The following is a 12,399-nucleotide window of genomic DNA, read 5'->3' as shown; positions in this document are numbered from 1 at the left end:
GGATTTCTTTTCGCTCACCACCTCTTGCCTTTTTTGCCTCGCTCCTCTGACGTGGTACCAGTTCGGTATCGATGGATAAGTTTCTGGTGGCAGAGATAAATTGATGTGTGTCCATCAGCCGTGTTAATAGAACGTGTCCATCATTTCCTAATCCTCCCACCGGGAGAGAATTTTTAACGGTGTATTTCCAGTCTGCCATTGTGTCGTACACTTCTGAATGGGTATTTCTCCTCGGCAAACCTGGTCAGGAAAAAATGGATCGTGCCATTGGTGAAAATAATCGAACAGCTACTAATTCTCCTTTTCGGCTTCTGTTTAACTCTATTTTTCCATTAGAACTTCTTTCATATATTGTTTATTTGCTAGCATACAACGTTGCTCGTTTTGTATTTTTGCTTCATGAAGAATTATATTTAACGGCAAAGAGCGAAAGGTTCCGAATAAATATTGTGTACATTCAGATTATCATATGCGTTTTATAGAATATTCCGATCAAATAACTGCTTGGAGAACACAAGAGATACAGGCAACGTTTTCAAAGTGCATAACCATTTTGTGGCACAGTTTTGTAGTGTATTGAATATATTTCGTCTATTCAAAATTCCGATAAAAATTAAAAATGTTATTTCGAAGTGTCATTTACCTTTATCAACTAAGTTATATACAAAACAGTCTTTATTTATCACTGTTAAAGTGCTTTGTAGAGAGCACTTTGGGTGAGTACGATGTCCGTCGAATGGGACGCTAAGCTGCGAATCCCTTGGCTCCTTTTGTTAAGAGTAGGCTAATGCCAAAGCTGGGTCTCTCCCCACTCTTCCTTTCCCATCCATCCCTAATGGCGCAAATGACCTCAGCTGCCGGTCACCTCCCCTAAAACTGCTACTACTAAACATATCTTATTTGAATTGTCATAATAGTCAATTTAAAACTTTCAAGTACACTAAATTTTAAAGGTTGTAAAAAATCTCTAGGGAAAGAGAGTTATATTACACTGAATGTAATTATTAAAATGCTATCCTTCGATCTAATCCTCAAAATTTATCTACTTCACAAGATTTTGAGGGCATATCATTCTGGTTTGTTTTTCATTTACAGAATAGGAGCATTTACTTAAAGCAGCGAGATATCACGGAATCGTTAGGAAGGCAATAGAGGATAAATTGATATCATGGAAGACAAAATAAATAATTGTTGGAGAAACTGAAGAATAATGTCAATAATAAGAGATATTTGGATGTAAGTGAATTGAAAATTGGCTAAGAAAAAATCAGTCAGCCAATCGATAGATGCGTGAATGCAATTGCACGTATGGCTTTGTTAATTCATGTCCCGTAGTTTTCATATCTCTCTTATTTAATTTGACCTTGCGAATGATTTTAAAGTGTCAAAGACATGCTATCTCCAGTTGTGAAAGTACAAGTAAACATTATCATAAATTTAAAATGAAGTATATTAGATTCCACAAGACGGTTTACCGTTATTGCGAACAATTTTGAACCTCTTTTGTAGAATTTCCGTCACTTTCAAATGAGTAAAAATTGTAAAGACAGAAAAAATGGTGTTGAGTCCAAATGATAGAAGAACGTTCATTCCACAGGCCGTCTAAAATTAGTTTCTTTGATTCTAAAGACCATTATAAAAATTATTTAAATTACCTTAAAAGATTTATCTGTTGCGTGTTTATCAGTAAAAAGCATGCATGCATTATTTTCCTTACCATGGATAACAATGTTTTTCGGGAAAACTTAAATCTCATTTCAGATTAAATTTAATGTGCAAGCGAAAGATGAGATGCAAGAAAATGATAATAATTTTTCTCATGCTTTTAGGTGATTATAGAAAGGTATTGAATGTGTAACTTTTTGTCTCACTAATACAATTCAAGGAACACGTGAAGGTAGAAAACGCTAATGAATCCACCTCTCAAATCTTGCGCCAACCTTTCAAAGCACTTCTGTTTATGCTGATTATGAGAATGATCAATTCAACTCACGTCCAGCATGGCTCCAGGCACAGTGAAGTTTCTGTAAGGAGGATTCCGCCCCCGCACGAACTGGAACAACTTGCGTTCTCCGTCCCTCAGCCACTCCACCTTGTGCAGCAGGCGCCGCTCCACACCATGGTTGCAAATTAACTTCGCGGAGCGTCCACGTAAGACGTATCTAGGACCCTCCAAGTCCACCCGGAAACACTCCGAAGCTGGAGAAGAAGAGAAGTAAAAGAGAGAGATGAGTGAGATTCGAAATCGGAGGCCGACGTTTAGGTTTAACTATATCATTACCAAAAGTGGGCTGTTTTAATTCCGACTTTATTAATGGTCGGAGCACCATTCACTTAGTTGGATTCCCTGTCAAAATCCGTATCTCCTGAGGGTCACGTTTGGGAGGGACTCGAAGTAGGGGGATAAGAGATCCGCAAGAACTCTAGAGAATCACGATTCATGCAGAGATTTGGCCATGTTGAAAGAGCAAAATGGGTGGACCTGACTTTTTCATGGAACTCGGAAACGTTTTATGTATTAATAAACGGAGGAAGAGGTGAAGCTTATCCCACAGATGGAAAATTGAAAGATTTACTCATCCGGCTTAAATCTGAATACTTGCAAGGTATTTTTTTTATCGCGGGTGGATTAGTCTTTTGGATGAATGTTTGCAGGAAGTCAAAGGACTGTTATTTTTCTTAAACCTAGAACATTGACCTATCTTATGGTTCTCACAGACGAGATACGTCAGGGAGGGATGGAATTTAAACGCAGAGTTAGCGAGTGGAGTAATGAGTCTTATTTTAGAGAAAAACTGTAACGGCTGTTTGAATCCCTATTTATCAGTTGGAATTAGTTCCAGTTTTTATTGTTCGACTATAAACTATGAGTCTCCGAACTCTGTTAGTCTAATGGCATGGACTTTGAACATCGCGTCGCAATTGTTTTTCTTTTCAACAGTGTTCAGTTGCAGTTTGTTTTGTTGCAGTTTCAGTTTAAAGTTGAAGACATACGTTTTTTACCGGAAGGTACCAATTCTGACGAGAAGACTGAGAAGGTATTTAGGAAGAAACTAGCTGATGCTTTTCATTAACGGAATTCACTAGGATAATGTTTTTTCTGATTACTATTTCTTGTCGCCGAAGCAAGGATAATATCGTTGAGAAGGGGTTTCAACATAGATTAAATTAGATTATTAAGGATGAATAAATATGAAAAATGAAACTAAAACTAGGAATTGATATAGCAGGAAAAAATATTTGTTTCCAGGTTGAAAAATATGCCAAGTGTGAACATTTTCAGAATTAACATTGTTAACGTTTTTAATTTCACGTGCCTCCATTTTACATCTTAGGCGTGTTTGTGTTAAAGTTCGCCACGCGATGGTTTAAAAATAATCGTGTGTGAAATAAAGCCATTTTTTATGAACAAGAAATTAAGACTTGGACTATTTATTAGCAAATATGAAAGAATGTGCACACGAATTAAGTAGCATAAATCATAAAATTTTGTGAATATTTTGGCATAGGCTTCAAAGATATTTCATGCTAAGTTGTTGGAAGGCTTTCAGTGTTCCACCGCGTAGGTTTTACTCTGAGCACAAACATTTCATCCTGGTTCCAAAGGATATCTATAGGTCGAAGATGTCGTCGACCCCAAAATTTCCTCTTGGACGAATATGATACTTTCGTAAAACTAACTGAAACTGTCATAAATTACATTTTCATATCTTTAATATTTTTACAAAATGACTATACTTGTATATAATATGTATATATATATATATATATATATATATATATATATATATATATATATATATATATATTTTTGTATTATATAAATGTTTTTCGCAATGCCATGTTAGAAAGAAGAATTACACGTACTATGGACCATGCGAATTCGGAAATTGTGTTATTTTATTCCTAAGAGTTCGTAGGTCAACTTGATGAAGTAAAATAATTTATTTCAGTCTCTTCATCTTCATTTTAAAATGGTCTCTGATATATAGGGATGCTCTAGTTTTTCTATCATGCTTCTTCTTATATTAATTATATTTCAAATTAACAGCTAAAAATGATTGATACAATTAATTTACGACCACAATGAACACTGATAATATTTGATGTAAGTTTTCACTGGAATGCTTACCCTTCCACTTATGCGTTTTTGTATTCGATTAATACTCAAAATGACACTAATGAGGCATAAATTGCTTCTTCAATCGTTAATATCAAATTTATCTTTGTGATAACGACACCTATGATAATATTTTCAGAGTAGTATTCCATTGCATACTTACATTAATGATTCAAGTTGCAATCAAAATTTGAAACACGGGCGGCATTTTGGGTTGTGAGCTCATAAAATACTAAATAACACCGAAGAGCTTTTAAAATTACGGACCCAAAATTATTGCCATTAATCACTCAATCAGTGTAACTCACTAATTATTAAATAATAATTGGTTAATCAATTGGAAATTATGGTGAATTAAACACTTTTAATTTTTCTCTTTTCTTAAGCCCTATTTCCATCGTACATTATGCTGTTAGTATTGCTGCAATGTTAATTATTGGGTTTTGTAGATAATTGTACGATAAAATAAGTAAGCGTTGTCCAAAATAAGGATACATATTTTCTCTGTACATCCATACATCTGAGTATACAAGCACATGCATTAATACTTAATGGCTTTGAGGACTATTGTTCAGATAAAAAATCTGTTCAAACTGACTCTGGCACTCTTAAAAATGTACCTTTTCGTGAAAAACCCTAACTTTCATTAAGATGACATATCATTGCCTCTTTTTTAATCCAAGCCATTTTATCGTCGCACAAAAAAGTGATCAGCAAATAGCATTTAAATCGAAGGAAATAATTGTGAAACTCAATTCCAGTCAATATAGTTTACAAGTTTTTCATTAATACTTGACGTTGATAAATGCAAATGCTTTTCAAATACCTTTTCTGATTCTGAAGCATCACTTTGTCGGGCAGATACAATTTATTGTACTACCAAATCGCGAAAGGAAACAATTAAAAAGGAAGAAGGAAAAAACAATTTGACAACTCCAGATGACACGAAACTATTGAAACAAGAATTTCAAGTTGTACACAAGGTAATTAGAATAAAATAATTTAGTCAATCATATATTTGTAACGGCCAATGAAGATATTTCTTTCATTGAACTAAATACTATGAAGGTGCATTACTTGAATAGTTATTCGGGTATTGGCGTTATCAGAATGAAGATATACCGGCTTTATTTCCTGAAAATAAAGGGGACTACCAAAGGCATTTTAAATTCAGAAATAATTTTTTTAATACGCTTAAGTCATATTTTATATTTTTGTTTAAATTTCAGAGTTTAAGAGGACGCCTCGGTAGCTTAAGTGGCTAAAGCACTCGACCGGATATTGAGGGATCTGGGTTCGAGTCCCAGTCAAGGCGAATGATTTTTACGCTCTGAAATTGTTGCATTTATATTTTTATTAAATATTTGCAAAAATTTGATCACTTCCCATATGACTGTTACAAATGTCTTTTTCACTCAGTTATCTCTTTTATTTGATTTAGGAAAATAATCCATTTGTGATATTAATTGTTTTTATGACCAAAAGAAGAAAGTAGTTTACTATTGAATACAAAAACAATTGCAAATATTGTTATTTTCTTTGTTTCATAGATTTATAGACATTCCTTTCTTTTGTTGCCGATAGAAACACAAATAATTCACAACGCCCGTAAACTGTCGCTAAATTAAAGCATACACGAGCTCTAGGCACCAAGGTAAATACCCAGTAATAAATTATATCTTCAGCAATGGCCCACAATAAATAAAGTACCTCTCTTGTCTAATAAAACAGTAGTTCTGCATCGTTTTAAACCCTCTCTCTGCAATTGATCTAAACGCGAGCTAGACAGAAAGTTATGAAGGTTTGAGAATCGCAAACATTTCCGGTCTAGCGGATCTGTTTTGATATCTCGGCACCTGCTCTTTTAAGAGGGTCATTATGTGGCATCGTTTGGGATAGGTCGCGCTCCGGTAGAATCGCTTGTCACGGCTTAGCGACACCAGTCGAACATTGTTTCAATCAATATTCCCGCTCGAGGTATTCGCCTTCTTCCCACTCTGGGTCATCGGGTCGCGGCGAACGCCACGAAATCGCTTCCGCATCCCTCCTCTTTCGCAGCTTCCATTCCATCTCCCGCGATCCAATGGCGACCCCCCCCCCTCCTGGAATTCTTCCCCTCCATCCTCCGCTTCCTCCAACGAAGGGCGTCTTTTCTTATTCACGTCGCCTTTTCCGCAGACACTCGAGCCTCCGTTTCCCCATCCCTCTCAAAGACGCCTTTCCGCAATCACTCCGATTTAATCGCAAAATATTCCGCATCGTCGAACTAAGCATGGCATTCGTGCACTCTTTGATGAAATTTGAATTCCTCTTAGAAGTCCATCCTATTTTCAGCATCTAACAACAACTTGATTCAAGACTTGAAAACCAAGGGAACTATGTGCCTAGGTACCCTTTATCCACCCTGTGGTACTTCGGAAATTATTTGAATTTCCAGATTCCACAGTAAAAGCATTTAATTCTTTAAGAAATCGCTCAGCTACCGCCCTAACTTTTCCAAGAGCTTATTGGTTGCCGTTAGCCTGTTAACACTAATGCCTATTAGCATCAATATTCAGGAATTCGTAAAATCGGTCTTCTTCATTCATAAAACTTCAAACGTTCCGGTTTCTTTAGTCCAACTTGGAAATTCTTGTTTTTTCCTAATTCTATAATCACTTCCTAGAAAGTTTTATGGAAATCCAATGGTAAGTACACTTTCAATTATTTCACAATTATATTATTATCTTTTCATTCGTGTTGCACGTATCATGTATTCATACCACTATTGCTTTTTTCTCTGCGGGTTTTGAATCAAATTAAGTAAAATAAAACGATGGGATTTGATCATGTAATCGATGAATACTGATATTTCTATATAATGGACAGCCCTATGGGAACAAAAATGTTTGTGTGGATTTAAGAAACATTTAGAATTTTGGAAAGTATTAAAGTAATTATTTAAAGGAGAAATGTTGTTCCCTTATTGTGACATTAATCAAAATATAGCATTTTCACTGATGTTTGATTTTTATTCACGAAGCTCAATTACAATAGAGGTAAATAACAAGTGAGCTTTGGCCTAATCTGTTTAGGCTTCCTTCGGGGAGATTAGGTGTACTTTATTTCAAATTTTTAACTGGCTTCCATTGATCAGCATGTGCACGTATGTGGAGTTTTTAAAAATAGAGATATGTTTTCTTATTTTTATTGCACCACGTTCTTAAAATGAGATCTACAAAAAAACCTTTGCAGAGATATTTGCATACGTAATTGTTCATCTATTTTGTTCACACATCTCCATTGCCTCACGTAATTTCTGAGTTAAAACATTTTAATTCGTAAACATTAAAAAATAAACCTTTTAAGTGAATATTCAAAAAATTTGAAAAGATAATTTCCAACCGTGGCTATTAATTCTCAGCCAGATATAATAAAAAAACTCTCAACTAGATTTTTACATTTGTCATTAATACATTTCCTATTATGTTTTTGACGAAGCATCCCTATGCAGGGATTGATATCACTTCTGGAAAAAGATTGAGTGGGGGAGTGAAAGCAAGAGGAGATAGGGAATGCGAGTAAAGATAACAATCGCAAAGGGAAAGAGGGGTTAAGGGGTTTGTGGACAGGAACTCAATTAGTAGACAGGAGAAAAATTGGTGTGATGGGATAAAATAGACCGGGGAGTAGACGTAAGAGGAATTAGAGGAGGGATGATTGAAGTAGGGTTGGAGACGGTGGAAATGTTGAATGAAGTGGATAATCAAGGGGCACTATCGAAAGAAGGGAGAGTGAATTAAAATTGAAGTGACAAAAGCAATCGTTTTTATCAAAGCTATTATTCGGATGTCTTTCTTAGGAGAACTTTTTCCCTCCAAAGCGCTCCGAATTACTGCATTTCTCCAGTTCAGTTGGAGCTTACTCGCTAATATTTGGTGCAACACCTAATTATCACTGCTTCCTCTGCGTGGGAAGTAGCAAAACGTTTTCAGGATAATTTCTGTCATTCCTCAGCGTTCAGTAAATTGTGTACATTTAATAGCAAGGTGATCTCGGAGAACAAATGACAGAACAGTTGCAATATTCGAATTTTAATTTCTTGAGGAAGTGTGACTAGTGATTACTGGTCAAAAAATCTTTTATTCATAAAATAGTTATATATATATAATTCTATATTATGTGTTGTGGAAGGCAACGGGAAACTACCACATTATTCTCCCTAGAATATGCAGCCTTGCATTCAAATGTGACATGATGGCGTTCCACCTGGTAAAATATTCTGGAGGCAAACTAGTCCCCCGTGTGGGGACTACTGGAAGGGATACATCAGTCAAAGTGTATAAATGCAGGATAAGCAATTACCATGTTAAAAGGAGCTAAGACCGGAAGCAAGGCAGTAATTCGTCAAGGCTTTCGTGTGGAGCATGGCGCTCTATGGTTCCGAGACTTGGAACATTGGAAAAGTGTACCAGCGAAGATTAGAAGCCTTTGAAACATGGTGCTGGATGAGAATGCTGAAGATTAAATGAACAGACAAAGTAACGAATGAGGTAGTAAATAGAAGAGCAGAAGTGGATAGAACCATGTGGAGAACTCTACGGTGCAGAAGAAATAGATAGATTGGACACACATTGAGGCACCATTTATTGATTAAGAATAAAATAGAAGGAAAAATAGAAGGGAAGATTCCAAGAGGAAGACCAAGTGGTATGTAAATAGGACAAATTATGGAGGACATATAACAAAGAGGGTATCAAGGATTGAGGGCATTGCAATTAAATAGACTAGAATGGAGGACTGCAGTAAACCAATCCCAGGATTGAAATACTAATGACGATATTATGTATGTAACTATTTACATGCTATCGTTTCTATTTGTATAGCATATATTTACATTAAGTAGTTAACCGTTTAATTGATCGATTCAATTCTACATCGACAAGTTTCTGCCCGGTTTTTTGTCCATCCGCTAGTTCCAGTGACATTTTAATGAATTTTACTTCAGTACAGGCAATTTGGGAGAAATTGACATTGCATTGATAAGACGTGAAGCTACTGAAACTTGAGGGAACATAAAGAATTTCGTCAAGGTAACACTTTCATTTATGCTCAAATATATCTTAATAAAAACCAATTGATTTAGCAGTCTCCGTCCAAAAGTACAGAAATATAATTTAGTTGTATAACACTAATACAACTCTTTCGCTGTATACAAATGCACAGGGCATGGTATTAAGTTATTTTATCAAACCTACTTCCTTTTGCTTAGTTATCCAATACTAGTCTATCCTCGTAAGGATGTTTCACTACTATCAATTGCTGGCATTGTTTCATGCACACGTTTCTTTGCATAAGATTTCTAACGTCGTAATGAAAGAAGGCACTAGGTTTTTTCACGTAAAATAGTTTTATATATGACCTAGGTTTTGTTTCAGCGTAATTTATTCACCCTGAAGATGTTGCACTGTACTGAAACCTAGGTCGGTAATAAAGCTATTTTGTGCAGTAAAGCCAAGGATTCTTTTTCATCATTAAGGATTTCCACCATTTGACAGTGTTATTGCTTTTAAAATTTCTCTTTTTCAGAATCTCTTCGTCAAGATTCACCTAAAACTATTTGCCTCCCTGAAAATATACTCCCCCCACTTAAACCAAACCATTTCTCTTGATGTGTCGAAACTAATTCTTGTTACCAACAGAAAAAAGCCAAACCTTTGCAGCATTCTTCTTTCCTACTTTTTTTTTGCTAGAAATCTTTAAATTTTCACCACATATCCGTTTCTTTTTTCCACACGCACCAATCAGGCTCCTATAATCCACTTAATTACTGATATATATATATATATATATATATATATATATATATATACATATTTATTTATAATTGGTAAATCGTAAATATGGTAAATGATTTACTTCCTATCTTCCGATGAAGACGGAGCAGAATTCCGTCGAAATGATCAATAAATAACGTGTGAGTGATCTTTTTATGTGTTTCTATATTGTTTGTTGCTGTCCAATTTATTATTCGGCCCTTCCGTGTTACATCGACGAAATCAACTATATATATATATATATATATATATATATATATATATATGTATATAAACACAGATGTAGATTTTTAGAATATAGAGACACAAAGAAAGGACACTCACAATTTGTTATTTGACGTTTCGACAGCACGGCTGTCGTCTTCAGAATGGCGTTCTCGGGGAAGAGCGGAGAGGATGTGCGGGGGAGAGGTGGGGGAAGGAGAGGTAAAGGGACCAATAGGAAATGAACAAGGGGGTGGGGGGGATATGTAGGCAGCCAATTGATGCATTCAGTGGGCTTGGTTCAGCCCGGGCGGTTTGAATGATTGGGCCACCCAGATATGCGCCATCTCGCGGGTTCTCACCTCTATTATACTCGCAGATTTGGGAAGGATTTCAATCACCGAAACGGAGAAGCAGTCGTCAAACGATTGATTGTGGGAAGCGGTGTGAGTAGGGATGGGATAATTAAGAAACGTGGGAGATTTGGTGGAATATCGGTGGTTATTCATGCGGAGGGAAAGCGCGGTCGTGCATTCGCCCACGTAGAAGGCAGGGCAGAAGTTACAAGAGAGGCGATATATAATATTTTTTGAGGTACAGGTGGCGAGTGGTTGGGAGTTGGTACTGAGTGAGGGGGAGGGTCTTAAAAGATGACAGCATTTGCAGCGTGGGCGGTTGCATGGTGCGGATATGGGCGGGGAAGAGACGGGGGTGCTTGAAGTTGGATTTGTGGACTATATATGGACTGAAGTTGGATTTGGATATATATATATTAGGATTTGGATATATAAATATATATATATATATATATATATATATATATTTATTTGTATATGTTTATATATTAATATATATAAACCTATAAACAATAAACACTTAAATCAACCCGAAGGTTGTTTTGGTAGGTGATGTTAGAATTCACCCAGTTCTAAGCCCGACGGCTTAAGAAATTCACAGAACAGGGTGGGGGAGCTAGTTGCTTTCCCTTTGCCGATTATGGTATCCCAGGAAGACCTGTTACCCACAAAATCACATAGCTTGGGTGGAGCTATAGGTGCCCAGAGACTTGCCCGAGAATTGAACCCGGGACCCTCCGGTCAGTAGTTTCACGCTCTCAACGCAGATTTCGATCAGTTATTTTTCCCTTTATACTCTGAATGATTTAAGTATCACTAAAAGTAATGCTTACAATTCAAGAGCATTTGCGTAAATAAAGCGATAGCTTATTTATGCCGTCATAGATGAAATTTCATTCCCGTTTTCAACATTTCCAATCACAATACACTTTCCTATCATGTCTCTATTCATTGTTTTAGTTCCTTTCTAGACATTAAAAGTTTTTGCCCAATTAGTTCTAGTTATAAAAGAGAGATTACGATAGAAATACTTTTCCATATTATATTGTATTCTTCCCTCCTGTTGTTCAAATTACTTTAATTCATATCCAGGTTTCCCCTGTTATTTGAACACACAAATTAAGTTATTTTTAAAATTTGTCCCCATTTAAAAAGAATTACCCTGTACTTTCATTTTTAAGATGCTCTTGGTACATGATATAAACGTTTCTAGAGTTACACGCTGACGCCAATGCAATAATTCAATGTGTTTGAGGTGGTATGTCAAAGGAAAGGAGAGGGAAAACACATCTGAGATGCATTACGCAAAAGAATAACGGCATGACTGTTTTTCATTCAGCCACTGGAGAGCACTTCCTGCTAGCAGTAGGTATGTAATTGGAATTTCCTCTCCAAGCTCCAGCCATCCAGGTAGAACCGTTGCCATCAAAGCTCCGGGACAGTTTTTCGTTGCATTTATATGGAATTAGCTTCGCCGAGAATGATATTCTTTCGAAAGATATTTCCCAAGTCGAATATCCGAGAGACGCTCGTTCGTGACTCGTTTCCTCCATCCCAATCAAATCTGCCCATGAGAAGAGGGGGGAAAGAGAGGGTTGGCTATGTGGAAATTTCTTGGAAGGCCATGGTGAAATGAGCAAAATCATCAGCGAGGGAACGGGACGAGATAGAATGGACTCAATGGAATCTGGGGGGAACACCTTTCCTTACTCCACAAATGTAGATGTTTTCCGGATCGTGGCGCTATCATTTCCATTAGATCCTTGAAGACACACCAAGTGTGCATGAGGTATGAGAGAGCCAGAGCCGCAACGATGGATTGGTTGTGATGAAAATTTATGACTTACGGATCCTTTAGATGGTACTGGGGATTGGGAGTCTCTGTTATGGACAATATATTCCA

The 12,399-nt window shown here is 36.4% G+C and overlaps 1 protein-coding gene across 1 annotated transcript in view; it reads right to left on the bottom strand.

Annotated features, from left to right (window-relative positions):
- LOC139698690 (uncharacterized) overlaps positions 1 to 12,399 on the bottom strand; it is a 629,080-nt gene that overhangs the window by 379,644 nt on the left and 237,037 nt on the right. Inside the window, exon 2 of the mRNA XM_071597569.1 lies at positions 1,994 to 2,199. Within this exon, the coding sequence (XP_071453670.1) occupies positions 1,994 to 2,199 (206 nt within the window). The remainder of the gene's footprint in view (positions 1 to 1,993; positions 2,200 to 12,399) is intronic.

This window comes from Hetaerina americana, unplaced genomic scaffold, assembly GCF_022747635.1.
Source record: "Hetaerina americana unplaced genomic scaffold, ioHetAmer1.1.p SCAF_10, whole genome shotgun sequence".
In the NCBI taxonomy this organism is placed as follows: Eukaryota; Metazoa; Arthropoda; class Insecta; order Odonata; family Calopterygidae; genus Hetaerina; species Hetaerina americana.
The sequence above is the reverse complement of the archived record's forward strand: the minus strand, read 5'-3'. Positions and strand labels throughout refer to the sequence as shown.